This window comes from Muscardinus avellanarius (assembly GCF_963383645.1).
Source record: "Muscardinus avellanarius genome assembly, chromosome: 11".
Lineage (NCBI taxonomy): Eukaryota > Metazoa > Chordata > Mammalia > Rodentia > Gliridae > Muscardinus > Muscardinus avellanarius.
Genome location: NC_137797.1, coordinates 50,705,760 through 50,721,615, shown reverse-complemented (window position 1 = coordinate 50,721,615; position 15,856 = coordinate 50,705,760). Strand labels below are relative to the sequence as shown.

General features: G+C 38.7%; 1 protein-coding gene across 1 annotated transcript in view; it reads right to left on the bottom strand.

Annotated features, from left to right (window-relative positions):
- The window catches only part of PTPRR (protein tyrosine phosphatase receptor type R), a gene marked incomplete at its 3' end in the record, with an annotated part of 263,199 nt that overhangs the window by 18,556 nt on the left and 228,787 nt on the right, over positions 1–15,856 (bottom strand). Inside the window, exons 11-13 of the mRNA XM_080705235.1 lie at positions 8,398–8,508; positions 6,497–6,654; positions 2,102–2,215 (exon numbers count right to left, since the gene is read on the bottom strand). Coding sequence (XP_080561361.1) covers positions 2,102–2,215; positions 6,497–6,654; positions 8,398–8,508 — 383 coding nt within the window. The remainder of the gene's footprint in view (positions 1–2,101; positions 2,216–6,496; positions 6,655–8,397; positions 8,509–15,856) is intronic.

Genomic DNA, 15,856 nt, shown 5'->3' with positions numbered 1-15,856 from the left:
GGCCCACTTGCAAAGACTTAGCACAATGATGAGAATGATAACACAGCGAATACTGAAGGCTTACTACTTGCCAGGCTATGTGCTAAATGCCTTGCATATATTATCTTCTTGTATTATTATCTCATATATTATCTCTTCTTTCAGAAGAATCCTTTTGTTTCTCTTATTGAAATCCCAGAAAGTTGCATAGATGGTGCTCAGTAAACATTTGTTGAACAAATCTTACAAGATAATTACATCCTTTTACTTTTAGAAAACTTTAGGTCATAGGGCTGAAGTCGATGAGACTCAGCTCCTCAGTCCTCTTTTTACTTCACACTCTTGACTTCAGTCTGAAATCATGTTGTTTATTTCTTGGCATATTTATTCTTTGTCCTCCTATGGTAGTATATCAGCTCTATGAGAACAAGGGGCCCCATCCGTCTTGTTGAAGGCTGTCCCTGCAGTATTTAGCACAATGTCTTGGGCAGGAAGTGATTCACTTTTCGAATGGAAGAAGAGAAGGCAGTGTTTCCATTTCTCTGGACATTTCTTCTTCCCTAATTTGCACTGCTAGGCAGGGGCAGGCTGCTCACCTTCCCCACTGTGCCCACTCTCAGGACTCACCTGCTCACCTTCCCCACTGTGCCCACTCTCAGGACTCACCTGCTCACCTTCCCCATCACCAGCTCAACTGTTCCCCGATCCACATAGGCTTAGACGTGGAGCAAGAAGAGAAGGTTCTTGTCTATTTTGTTTTCAAAACATAAAGGTTGACCAAACAATCATCTATAAAAACACTTTTTTTGCCTTATACATAGTAAGATAGGTACTGTATTTATTCTTATTTTATTTATTTTTGTAATATTGAGGAGTGAGCTCAGAGCATTATACCTCTAAGCTCTATTCCCAATCATTTTTTAAAAGTTTTTGTTTTGAAACAGCATCTCCCTAAGTTGCTGAGAGTCTTGTTAAGTTACTGAGATTGGTCTTGAATCTGCAATATTTCTATTTACTAATATTACTAATCTTCTTAAGTACTAGGGTCACAAGCATTACCAGAGCCAGCTGATACTGTGTCTTTTTTTAAATCAGAAAGTAAAAAGTGTTGGAGAGAATGTGAAGAAAATGGAACCCGTGAGCACTTTTCACAGGAGTATAAAATGACTCAGCCACTATAGAAAGCAATATGGTGGTTCTTCAAAAAATTAAAAATAGAATTGCTGTATGATCAAACAATCCCACTTTTGGATTAGCCCAAGGAATTGAAAGCAGAATCCCAAACAGATATTTCTGTATTCATGTTCCTCCCAGCACCATTCATGATGGCCAAAAGGTAGAAGTAGTCTGAATGGCCAAGGAGAGATGAGTGGGTAATCAAAGTGTGGCGTGTACATACAGCCAAGTATTCATCAGCCTGAAAAAGGAAGGGCAGCGTGGCGCATACCACGACCTGAGAGAATGAAACCTGGGGATAATACGCTAAGTGAAGCCAGCCAGATACAAGAAGACAAGTACAGTATGATTCTGCTTATCAAAGATACTAGAATAGTCAACTCTAGAGAGTCAGAAAGTAGAATGGTTCTGCTAAGAGTGGACTGAGGGAGAAATGGGGAGGTGTTGTTTAATGGGGGCTGGGTTTTGTAAGAAGAAAAAGTTCTGAGGATTGGTTGCATGGCAGTGTACTTACTTTTGAAGTGTATACTTAAAACCAGTTAGGATGGGAGGTGTGTTTTGTCACATTTAAAAAAATAGACTTAAAAAAAGAACTCTTGGAAGTATCATGTATGTCTCATTTTAAAGGATCAAATACTAAAGGATTAAATTAAGTCAAATGAAATGCAGATTATACCTAGAGGAATAGGGATGTAAGACTATAAATAACTTGTAGTAGGGATGAGGGAAGATTAAGCATAAGCTCTGGTGTTTGGACTTTGGATGGCTGGTGCTAACAGATTACACATTCTTCAGTGATTTCTTAATGTAACACATATTTTTTGTATATTGGGAACTTGAAAACTGAGAGTTGGTGATGATTCTGAAGTCAGCCTGATGAGATCAGGTTGTGACTGATAACGCTGCTCCAAAGGTAAGTCTGTGACACAATCTCTCCAATACGTACCTGTCCATACGAAGCTGGCAGACGATGCTCAGTGCATCCACAACTCCTTCCTCTTTCAACTGTTGACAGCCAATGGATGTGGCAATAAAACACCCCGTTCTACCAATCCCTGCACTAAAAGGGAAAAAAAGTAATTAAAGTATGGGAGAAAAACATCCAAGTAAAGATGCATTCTTTAAAAGGGATACTTTAAAATCTCAAATAACAGTGAAGACTAATAATAATAACAAGAATAACTCTTAGGTATTGAGTATCACCAACATGGCCCTTTGCTAAGTGTTTAAAATATAGTCTTATATTTAGTTATAAGTAATAGGATGAGCAGGGTAGAGGAAGATGATGGGTGGGGAGAATAGTGGAAAGGCATTGCAATTGTTCTAAAAAAAACCTAGGGCCTGGACTTAGATAAAATGTAGGTATTAAAAAGCAGGACAAAAATTTAGACTCACCAAAATGTGAATCTGGAGGACTAGAGCTGAGATGTGAGCAAAGAAAAAAGTCAAAGATGCCAAGGTCTGAAGCTAGGCATGGCAATGCACACCTGCAATCCCAGGACTTGAGAGGCTGAGACGAGATGGTTCAAGACCATTCTCAGCAATTTAGTGAGACCCTCTTTCAAAATAAAAAATAAAACAGGGCTGGGGTATAGCTTGGAGGTAGAATGCATCCTGGGTTCAAACTCCAGTATTGGAAAAACACCTAGGACTGGAGGACAGGGAGAGTGGTGGTTCCTGTGAGTCAAGGCTGAATTCTGGAATAGAGGGCGATTTGGGACAGGGTGGGGACTTGAGATCCAGAAGCCTAGCGAATAAGGAAAGACTCAGTTCAGGTAGGAGAGAGGATGTTGCTAGAGGCACACATTTCCATGTCACTGTTACACAGGTGATAACTAAGTAGAAACCGTATCTATCTTGGAGGGCTTATGCATTGGTCTGTCTTAGAAAATGCATCTTGAAAAACCAACTTAACAGGCTCCCTACCCCACGCATGAATTCCTACCACTAAATCTTTACATAAATTTCTCTTAAGTCTACATCTAAACTTCTTAAATTTCTTCTAGCTGCAACTCTTGCTGTTGCTATTTTGCACTTGCTCAGTGTCTCTAAATTCAATGTATCTAAATTGGAATTCATTATCTTTTCCCTCAATGGCATTACCAGCCAGCCACAAGTTTTCTAGCCTAGAAATCTTGAAGCTATCTTCAACATCTCCCCCTCGTTCACCTCCCACTCCCAAGCTGTTAGCAATTTCTCTATTTTCCATCTCAGCTGAGCCTTCGATCCATGCTTCCCTTCATCCTATAGACTATTCACATCTTCAACATCCCCTTATTTCATGGTTAGCAGGGATTGCATTGTGGCTTCCAAGTCTCAAGTCTTTTCCTGGAGTAACATATGATACATACAACTGCTAGGTTTATCTTTCCAAAATAAGGACTTCATCATATCGCTCCCTACTTAAGCACTGTAGATGGTTCTCATGAGTTAGATCAGAAAGCTGAACCTCTTGACCAGGGCACTTTGACTTTGCAGAATCTGACCACGATTAACTTTGGAGCTTTTTATGTCATTTTTCTGTCTTCCTTCTACTCTATGTTCTATCGTTCTCATTTCCAAGAGTCGTGGCAAAAAATGTCTTTTATTTTTCAATTTTCTTTTCTGTATATATATATATATATATATATATATATATATATATATATATATATATTTTGTGTGTGTGTGTGTGTGTGTGTGTGTGTATGTGTGTGTGTGTTACTGGGTACTGGCTATACTGGTACAGGTACTGGGTACTGTGGTACTGGTACTGGCTTTCTACCCCTGGGTTACACTCCCAGACTATTTTAAGTTTTATTTGGAAGCAGGCTCTCACTGAGTTGCTGAGAGCCTCACTAAGTAGCTGAGGCTGGCTTCGAACCTGTGCGATCCTCCTGTCTCAGCCTCCTAAGTGCTGGGATTACAAGCCTGCACCACCACGTCTGGCTTAATGATATGTATTTTTTAATTTGGAAATACCCTCTACCTTTTAAAATTATAAACATTGATTCTTTCTTAAGATCCTGCTCAACATTGTTCTAATGTTTAGAGGATTATTTTCAGTACCTATGGTTGGAACTAATTATTCCCCTCTTGGCACTCAAATAGCATTTGTTTCTCATATTTGGTGTTTGCTTCCTATTGGATGTGAGTGTAGAGGAATTCAGAGAGAATGTGTGTCTTTTTTTGTGTGTGTAGTACTGGGGATGAAACCCAGGGGCATTCTACCTTTGAGAGAGACCCCCAGGCCTAATTTTTTATTCTTTATTATTGAAATAGGGGATCACTGAGTTGCAGAGGGCCTCACTAAGTAGCTGAGGCTGTCTGCTGGGATTACAAGTGTGTGTCACCACGCCTGGCTCTCACAGACATTTTGACTATCATAAATGACAATATTTCTCAGCCTTAGCAATGGTATTATGAAAGAACAAATGCAAAACAGAATGCATGATTTGGGACAAGAAATATACTAGCTTCATTGAAAAAAATTTATTTTAGTGGGAAGTAAAACTGGAAATGTACTTTGGAATTGCATATGGAAGGCTGAGAGGTTGTCAAGTCATCAATAGTGTGTGTGTGTGTGTGTGTGTGTGTGTGTTGCTAGGAATTGAACCCAGGGACATTCTATCTCTGAGTTATAACTTCCAGTCCTATTTTTTTAAATTTTGAAACAGGATCTCACTAAATTTCTAAGGACCTCATTCAGTTGCTGAGGCTGGCCTCAAATCTGTGATCTTTCTGTATCAGCCTCCCACATACTGGGATTTGAGGTGTGTACTACCATGCTCAGCTGTCTAAATTTTTTTTAATTTGATGGAAACTATCAAATTTTACTCCCCAGAAAAAAAAAATTCACATAAGCTTAAACACTCAAATTTTCCCAATTTCAAGTACACTAATCTCTATAGTTTCTCCATAGACTCGAGGTTAAGGACCTCTGCTGTAGACAAAGTGAAATCATTTATAAGTTTAGAGCAAGGACTCTGTGTGATCAATGCAGTTTTAGGAATATTGTACCAGTGTAGTGCACAGGTAGGCTGTAGTGGTGTGGGGGGAAAGGCTATGTGTGTGCTATTAGCTCTACTACGTAAACTACATGGGTGAGGTCATAGGGCCTGAACTGGGGTGGTTGGACAGGAAGCAGTGATTACGGGAGAAGCTTTGAAGGGAAGACCAATCTGGTGGCTGATTAGATACTGAGGCTGAAGTTAAAAGAAGGGCCAAAGATAACTGTCACCATTGGACCAGAGTGACTGGAAAAAAGAAGGCCTCCTTCTTAGAAACAGTAATCAGGAGGGGACCTGGTTTTATAGGGGAAATGGTAGTTCAGTTTGGATATCCTGAATATTTAATGCTTTTGGGTGTGGAGAGTTCCAGCTCTAAAGTATAGCCAACTAGGTTTTTTTTTTTTTTCTGGACTCCAAGCTAAGTTTAGGATAAGGCCACATGCTAAAAACTGGATAAAGACACCTTTGGATCAATAGAAATATAATAACATTTAATTTAGCTGCAAATTTTAAAAAGGTGACAAAATTTAATCCACAATAATATATTTTATTGATTAAAAATATTACCCAAAGTTCTCTTAAGAGACTCATGAGGTTAAACAAAGGAACATTTTGAGCAAGTATGGAAAATAAATGGTGGGCCATCTAAATGACTTGAAAATACTTGTTAGTGTGGTCACACTAGAAGGAAAACAAGGGGAAGGTCCCAGATGTGGGAGATGAGCTTTAAGCCAGACCTCAGGGAAGGGAATCTCCAGGGACAGCTGCTGCTGTTGCCTGGCCTCCATGATGCCATGTTTTTGTTTGTTTGTTTGTTTTTTGTTTTTTTACTACCAATTACCCACTTTCTACTTCGTAAATTTGTTTTTATCTGTACTTCATGAGATAACCCTAAAGAGAATTGACTGGTCTCATCAAATGTGACTCAAAATAAAGGTTATCAAAACACAACCCACATGGAATTCAGGTGCCATCTTGAACAAGCCAAAAAGGCAATTGCTAACTTCAAACATCATATCAGTAATTCCTTGTGCATGTGAGACTGATGATACAAAATGAATAAATATCAGTTTCAAGTCAGGTAACTGATTAAAGTTGCCTATTCACTGAACTATTTATTTAGAGCTCCTATCTTGTACTCAATGTAACTGCTGAAAATTCCCTAAAAGCATGCATTCTTTCTGTAGTATCATCTTGATGAAAACTCAAATAGTAGGAAGTTAACCAACTTCAATAACTATTTAATTTACCAGGAAAGTCCCATCCAGGACACAGAACCCTAATTCTAACTGCTCTGTGACTTTGCAAAGAATAAACAGTTGCTCAGGCAGAAAGATCAGTTCATGCGTTACCTGCAGTGGACAACCACAGGCCCTCGGCCCTCAGAGGCAAGTCTGTCCTCTTCAACATCCAGCATGAGCTGCAGAAGGGGCTGGGCACTGTCTGGAGTCTTGTGATCAGGCCATGAAGTGTACCAGTAATGTTTCACATGCTGGGTGTGACTTCCTTGCTGAAAATAGCAACAGCCACCAAATGCCTTATTCACTTGTCATGCAAAACACAATACTCAATGCTTTCTACCACTCTCATCTTACTGGCAACTTATTTTTCTGTGCAAAAAAAAAAAAAATATAGCAGGTTTTTGAAGAACACTCCTTGTGTTCTTGGAAAATTTTTCCCTTAAGTATTTTGACCTCAAAGTTTGACAGTCTTTCATTTATAAAGTGAGGTCTGTATTTATAATATAGGTGATATACATACCATGGGCTAAATGTATGTCTATAATTTCATTGATATTCAAAATGTCAGGTGAAAGTATAGCCAAGAAAGAATGGGAGCTTGCTCTACAAATCTTCTTGACATATTTTTGTAAACATAATAAGGAATATAAGCTGGGCCTGGTAGTGCATTCTTGTTATCCCAGTACTTGAGAGGCTGAGACAGGAGGATCACAAGTTGAAGGCCAGCTTCAACAACTTAGCAAGGTCTTCTTTGAAAATAAAAAAGGGTTGGGGTATGGCTTGGAGGTAGAATACCCCTGGATTCCATCCCCAGTACCAAAAATATCCCCCAAACAACAACAACAACAACAATAACAACACCCATGAAACAAAAGCCAAAGTAAAAATATTTAATTTTAAGCTGGGTGTGGTGGCACACGATTTAATCCCAGCATTCGGGAAGCTGAGACCAGAGGATCGCAGTCTGTGGACAGCCTCAGCGACTTAGTGAGGCCCTCTGTAACTTAGTAAGACCCTGTTTGAAAATAAAGAATAAAAAAATAGGGCAGGGGGCGTAGCTCAGAGGTCAAATGTCCCTGGGTTCTATCCTCAGACCCTCAAAAAAAAATATTTCGTATATTCAGTGACGCTAATACTTATTCACTCATCTCAATATCCAGTATGCGACAGCAGCGAGAAGTTCTAGGAGTATAGAAGCGACAAGAGGCCCCCACAATGGAAAACCTGTGAGTGGGGCTCATGCACATCATCTCAAAAACCAGCACCCAGGTGTGTCTCAGCCATGTGCTGAAATGCTAAGTACCTTCCTATGTCAAACAACAAATAAAAAACCATCACTGGCACCTTGCTGCAACCTCTCTTCCTTCCTGTAAGGAGTCTGTCCCAGTTGAGAAGCTGTAGACAGGATTGACACCAGTGGGATGATTCCTCTACAGAAGCCAAGATCATACCATGGCAACATTGCTCAGCATCTGCTGAGAAGTGAGTTGAATAAAAGGGTCTTTGTGTGACACAAGCTGGCCCAGGGAAAGTCCCGTGCATGCTTGTCACTTCAGCTTTTGAAGATCTATCTCATCAACACTTGAAGCTCGCCCGCTCCCACAGCCACCCACCAGTGCAGATGTTCTCTTTCCTGGCTTCCAGGACTCACTTATAGCTAGACCAAAATGACATTTGAAAAAAAGCATCATGGTAAAGTTTCCTGCACAAGGCTTCGGTTAAAGGCTTCCAAAAGGCTACATCAATGATGTTTTATTAATGCCAATAAGAAGATCCCAATGGCCTACCAAATAAACTTCCTTAGTGTCTACTTACATTAATTATTCCACATACTCATAGTGGCTGAGGACAAAGAAATACTTGAGGAAATGATTACAGCCTCCCTCTCTTTGATCTCAACATTCTTTTAATTTGTTGGCTTTGAATCTGTAATCCTTATTAGGATAAATAATTTCAAAGTAGAAATGTGGTAGGTAGCTCTATCTTGTAGGTATCTATCTGTATAAGCTTACCTTTAAGACGAGGTTTCGAATAGTGTAGTTATCACATTCATTTACACTGATGACTAGAACCTCAACTTTCCCATATATTCCCCTCTTTTCTGGCCAATATAGCACACATTTCTGGAGAAGGAAAAAAAAACCCACAACCCATATCAATGGTTTCATTAAACTTTGAGTACCTCTTGCTCAAGTATTTGAAAATTTTTTTTGTCATTAATAAAAATCACATATCAAGTTTTACAATTCTATAAATATATTAAAACCATTAAGTTGTACATTTTAAACAGGTGAATTATATGGTATATAAATGATGTCTTAATAAGTTTGTGGTCTATTTTTTAAAGTATTAGCTTTTACATGTGCCTGTCAAATACTATCACTATGAATCCCATGCCAATAATATTAATAATAATGATAGTAAGATAAACTCTGAAGAGAAATCAAGAACTACTTAACTCAGTTAAGAAATTAGACCCAAATATTAGAGCTTATCATGTTATGACTAGAAATAAAAAAAGAATGTTCTCCCATGATGACTGAGGCAAGGCACAATTTCCTGCTTCATCAAACCAGTATGTCTAATTGTATTATCTGCAGTGTGTTAGATGGCACAGAATGAAGTTCCCTTTGTATGCAAGGAAACCAGATCATTAATGCACTTATGGTATATTTTCCAGGTCTAATTGTTTTTTCCCTTGTAAGAGTCCATTGAAATAAATATAGAACAAAATTAAGTTTAACATATTTTTATAATGCTTCTAATTTGAAGGGCTTAATAAGTGATACTAAGTACACTGCAAGCAAGATGACATGTTAGAGGTTAAAGTTCAGACTCTGGACTCAGAAAACCTGGATCCAAATTTTGCTTCCACCATCCAAATATGCTATGAATCCATGAGCAAGATACCTAGCCTTGCTGGCCTCAGTGTCTTCATGACTTAACATATGGAAAGTATTTAGGACAGAATCAGATATACAGTATGGAATCCTATAGAGCAGCAAACAAGTCAAACTAAATGAGGGGATGGGAGGGGGGAAGAAGGAAATTCTCTGAAACACACAATGTACTTAAACATATCGAAGTCAACCACTAAGCCAAGCAAGGGAAGGAGGGATGGGGAGGGAATGGGGTGGGAATTGCGTAGGGGTTAAATCGGTGATGTGTACATGTATGTATACACAAGTATTTTACCCCAATATGATATATGAATATAATGCACTAATAAAATCTTTTTAAAAAGATATACAGTACACACTTAAGGCATTCTTATTGTTGTTATATTTTAAAACTACCAGGTGATAGATTGTTAACCCAAATTGATTAAATTTTTATATACTAAATATTTATTATTATATTATTATTATATCATCAATTTGATGGTGCTAGGGATTGAAATCATGCATGCCAGGCAAGTGCTCTACCTCTGAGCCATATCCCCAGCCCTGTTTATTATTATTATTATTGTTATTATTGTTATTATTATTATTATTATTATTATATTTGCATGCCACTATTCAAAGAAAACTACAGAGTAAAATCAAGCACACACACAGTGTATATATATATATATATATATATATATATATATATACATATACACATATGTATAAGCTCATATAATTCCTTACTTTTCCCTTTCAATAATTGCATATATTAATGATTAAAATGTAAAGAATCAAAGTTTATGTTTTGTTTCAAGCACCCAGGGAGGTAAAGCCAATTTTAGCAGTATTGTTTAAAGTACTTGCCCTTTTCTTCCAAACATAAACTGATTTTATATAGCAATTTTTTTTCACTTGTTGCCTTAGATCAGGGTCTTTAGTACCCAGGACACTTGCTTCTTCACAATTATGTAAAAGGCATATGTACACACTTGAAAAATATTTAAATACTTATAGAATCACAAAAGGCAGCAAAAAAAAAATCACAGATTTGCAGAACTAGATGAAAAGACATGTGCCTTGCAGAAATACACCTCTGGGTCTTTATAATGCTAAATACCAAGTACTCCACATGCTAGAACCAAGAAGGAAGCCACTTCACCTAGCAGAATCACAACTGTTTTTCATCCATTACAATAAAACAAATTAATACCCTCTACATTTTGATCCATCTTCAAATGAAGTAAATAATTTCAGATTTATTCACATGCTACTCAAGAATGCCAGGCAATCAGACTAAAGGCTCACTCTGGCTGATTCAATGCTAGCATTAAGGAAAAAAAAAAAAACCTTTTTAAAATAGAGCAACTTATTTCCCTCCGCATTTACGAGATGCCAAATGTCTAAAATCGTCCCCATTTGTTAAAGGTAATCATACTAACCAATTTGCCTGGTTTCTTTCAGTGGAGCACCAATTATTTCGCTGTAAGACCCGAACTATTGTGTATCTTAAAACCCTTGTCTCCGGGATGAGTCCAAGAAGAGTGACAAATAATCTCGCAAAAGGAATGAAAGAAAGAGACACGCGTCGCTCCAGTCCTCTGGCGTACGTGCCCCATTGTCCAGGATCGGACCTGAGCAGCAGCTCCCTTAGGAAGGCAGCTCGCCAAGCCAGGAGGACAAGCTGCCAGGCGGGAACTCTCCGCCTGCACCCTGACTTTTAATAATACTCAAGCAGGCTTCTGCACCCACTTGATAAATGGAAGCGCTGCTGCTCCTTCCCCAGGCTTGCTGAGGCCCTCCTGAATGTTTTCCTTGACTCTTTCCCAAAAATGCAATTGGCAAGCAGCTCCCAGTAGACAATGCAATGTGACTTGTTCCTTCAAACAACCCTTAATTAGCATCCCATCTCCTTTCTGAGATACAATAGCTTATTTTTATACACTGAATACATTTTTCCCCTTTTGGAAGAAAGTAGAGAAAGAAGATAAGTGTGGGTGCTATTGAATCTGAGATGGGGAGAGCTGTACATGTAGTTGTTTCTAAGAGCACAAGTTCACCTTCGAATTATTTTCCTGAACAGCCTTTTCGAGGTTTCTTTATTGTGGAGCTAACAATGATATGAAGGAGGCAGAAAATGCAAGGAAGGAAAATGCTTTCTTACAGATAATATTGTGGAACTGCACTAATTGTAGGTAATTCAAAATAACAAGCTATCTAGGAGAATATAACCTGAAATCATCACTATTCTTTTCCTAACCAGGCTGATCTTTTCAGCCAAATTATCTGTTAATTCTAAAAATTGATAATTTGGAGAAAGAAGTTTTCAGAGAATCCTGTGTCTCTTGTGCAAACATGTAATTATAGAACCCTGGCTGCAAAAATTATGGACATTGACTGATTCTTTGTTATCAGCGATTTATAGCAAAAATAGAATATGATGAGAAGCCTCGCAAACTCTATTGCTGTGAATTTTTTTTTACTATCCCCCGTCATCCCCACCAACTTAGAGGTATTCATGTTTAGAGAAGGTCTAGCTAGTAATTTAGTTGCCCGAAAAGAAGATATCTAACTTAAAAAAACTTTTTCTATAGATTCTATACATTTAAAATAAAGGATTTTAACTTTCTGAATTAAAACTCATACTATAGCTCTGTGAGTAAAAGATACATATCATGTAAAAAGTGGCTCTAAATAAATGAATAAATAATGTTCAGTTTTGCTTGGCTTACATTAATATATGAGAAGAATAGAATGAATCAGATTATCTAAGATTGTAATTGTAGTTCCTAGCATTCCAGCTGAATATTATGAACACAGGCACAGTAACTTAATATTAAAAGTACTTTTGCCAGTGTTATACCATTTAATGCCTTCCATGATCCTTTGAGGTAAGGAGAATGGGTAGTGAGTATTATCATTTTTTAAAGGCATTATAGAGTCGAGGAAACTGAGGTTCGGGTGTTTTGGTAGGGGTCCCTGGGAAAAATTGGAAAATTCCGTTGGGAACTAGGGTCCTCTGAGAATCTACCACTTTATAATTTTGACTTTCCACCTTTGCTGTCTACACTGACTCTTAGCCAACACTACTTAAGGACAGCATCAACCAATGCTGCTCTCCCTTCTCCCTGTAACACCGGTTGATACTCTTGATCCACTCTGACAAAGTCTAGGCCCCTCCCTCCCTCCCTTATACTAGGGGTTGAACCTGGGGCACTCTACCTCTGAGCTACATCTCCCTTTTTATTTTATTTTATTTCTTTTGAAAGAGGATCTCACTAGGTTCTGAGGGTTTTGCTAACTTGCTGAGGTTGGCCTGGATCCTGTGGTCTTCCTGTCTCAGCCTCCCAAATACTGGGTTTATGAGTGTGCACCACCACACCTGGCTGAAGTCTAGTATTTCTGTTACTACTTGTTTGGCTGTATGTTTTTTAATATGGAAAGTCCTTTATAGCAGCTGTACTCATTATTGAAGCCCACTAACTTAACTAAATGTTACATATATCAGTGAAAGGTGAGAGTGTGATGGAGTATGGCCAATTAGCATGATGATTACTTTGAACTCAATGACTGCTGGGTCTCAGACACAGTCTCTCTCTGACCTTCTCTTGCCCTTCTGTCTCCTCTTCTCTTTCCCCACAAGGCAAGTCACAGGCACCAAGAATTTCTCTCCAAAGTAGGTGGCCAATACTTGAATCCCTCTCCTCCAAAGCAAGCCATAAATCTGAGGATATTATTTTAACCTTCCCCTGCCTTTTGGTATAGTGCTGGCAATACAAAATTCTCTGATCTAGCTTTTGAGGGTAGATTGTAAGATCCTTGTTCTAGAGGACACTTATGATGGGGAGGGAAAATAGCACACATTTTTATCTCTAAGATGAAAAGAAATAAAAAATGTTTTATAAGCTGGCTGCATCCAGGTGTGGTGGTACACACCTCTAATCCGAGTACTTGGTAAGCGGAGACAGAAGGATTTCAGGTTCCAGGCTAGACTCAGCAACTTAGTGAGACACTGTTTCAAAATAAGAGTTAAACTAGGGCTGTTGCTCAGAGGTAGAACGCTCTTAGGTTCTCAGTCCTCATTAAAAATGTCAAGTCACAATCATAAAAGTTTGTGTGAAGTTTAAAAATCTAAATATAATTATACATTTATATTTGTATTTCTATGTTCACTCACAAAAAAAGAAAAAAACTGAAATGAGGAATTTCAATGATGTATAAAGGGTGTGATATACACAACCTTTATGGTCTAGACCATCAGCTTTAGAACAATAAACAAGACTGAACCTTATGATTTAAAAAAAAAAAAAGAACTTTTATTTTCTCTTTTTTTTTTCTGTGCTGAGGATGGAACCCAGGGCCTTAAAGATGTAGATGTTTTGAAATAAAATATAACACTGAATGTGTTTTGGTTTGCCACTCTTTTTTTTTCCCCCTAAACTATTAACTGTGTCAAATAAGAGGGCTTCTAACTACAACTAGAAGTTAGGCAGGCTAAGGTAATTTGAATTTAACATAGCAGATTAAAATTTAAGGCACAGAATTATATTTGGACTACAGGTATGTTTGAAAGGTTGGGTGAGTAATTTTGCTTGTGTGCATTGAGGCTCAGAAAATGCTACCCTACAGTAGGGGACTTCCACATGTTGGGTGCGGAGAACTGGAGCCTCAGCTTCTAGGCTACAGGAGTCCCCAGGCTGGTCTATCTGCAGCACAGGGAGGGGCTCTCTCCGAAGCTCCCTTATCCCTTGAAAGGAAGTTCTTCCGGAAGGAATGCAGTCAGCACCAGCCCCCTCCTCACACTGGAAGATTAACTCAGGAAAGCCAACTGGGGTGGACACCACACCCAGAGCCCAGATGAACTTTGTTCCAGGCTAGTCTGGTTCTTCCGGCCCATTTATCATCCCTAAAAATAATTCTTTCTCTCTGTAAAATTGCCTCCTTTTCCCACTCCCCTGGTTTATATCCCTGGTGAAGAGGGATATAAACTCGCAAATCTCAAGGGTTGATGGAATCGCCACTTTGTATTCTTGTGTTGCTTCTTGTACATGTAACACAATTGTGTGCCTGTTAATCTCCTGTTTACCTGTTTGTCAATTTATCTCAATTATAAGACATTGAAGTGGGTAGAGAGAAGCCCCCTTCATCCTCCTCATAAGTCCTATCAGCCTTGGTATTTCTGGCCACACCCAACTGCTTAGGGAGCAAAGCTGTCAAATCCCAAGTTACACAGGAAATGGAATCAGGGTGCCTGGCCTTGCTGGACAATGCAAAGCCAGGCCACCTCTGCATTCACCCGGGCTCCTAGATCTGAAGAAAAGACAGACAATCCTGCCACTGCCTTTATGAAGGCTTTGGTCTCTACTCCCCGTAGAATGGATTCCTGAGCTGCGTTTTAGAGTGTATGGGATCTCGGTTTCTCTGGTGACTCCAATTTTATGCCCCCAAATGAGGAGCTATAATTTGACCTAATGAGGTAATTAGTTTTTTCGTTTGTGCTCATAATATTCTTTCAGATTTCTGTCTATAAATTTAAAAATATCTGTGTCAGGCCAATAGTAATAGCTAATATTAGCTTAGGACTTTTAATTATACAAAGTTTTATCAATAAACAAAATATCACTTAATACTTTCCAATATCTTTGCAAAGTAAGAAGCTATATCTTCTCTCCCCCATACAGAAAGTGAATGTGAAAGAGAGCCCGGACTCCCACCAGGTTCTTTACATCAAGTTCCCAGATATGCCCTGTCCTCATGGCCTCGGGGGGTTATTTCTGGGCAGTGGTTACATCTTTGGCCTCATCTCCTACCATTCTTTCCCTTGTACTGTCTTCAGCCACATGGGTCTCCCTGTTCTTCCTCAAACTCACCAGGAGGGAGGCTCAATGTTCTCACTGGTGAGTCCTTTCTTTAAATTTAGTTTTATTTTTGGTACTGGAGATTCGACCCAGAGACATTCGACCTCTGATCTACACCCCCCAGCCCTGTTTTTTATTTTTATTTTGAAACAAGGTCTCACTAGATTGATGAAAGTCTCAGTACTTGCTAAAGCTGTCCTCGAGCCTGCAATTCTCCTAGCTCTGTCTCCCAAGTCCTGGGATTACAAATTTGAGTTCTTCTGCCCTGTACCAGACCTGTGGTTGCCTGATTCTCTCTCCTGCTTTGTCCAGAGATGCCCCTGTCACTACCTGATTTGATATTACACACTGCCTCCCATTTCTCACCCTCCCCCATGATTTTTTTCTAGAGTATGTGTCAGTGATACTGCTATGCAATATTTTATAAGTATACTGATATATAGCATTTAATATACTGTATCCCAATATTACTATATACAACCACATATAATATTTGTGTCTTGTTTATTATATTGTCTCCTTTTTATAAATTCCTTGAAGGGAGCGATTTTTGTTGGTTTTATCAATAAAGATGTTTACACTAGTGCTTGATATTTGATAAATATTTGTGAAATGAATGCATGCATGAATGAATGAAGACAAACATACACAGCTTTGGATGTTTATGAAGAGGAACCACATAGTGATTGCCATTGAGGTCAGCTGGAGAATTCGAGACACTAAAGAGG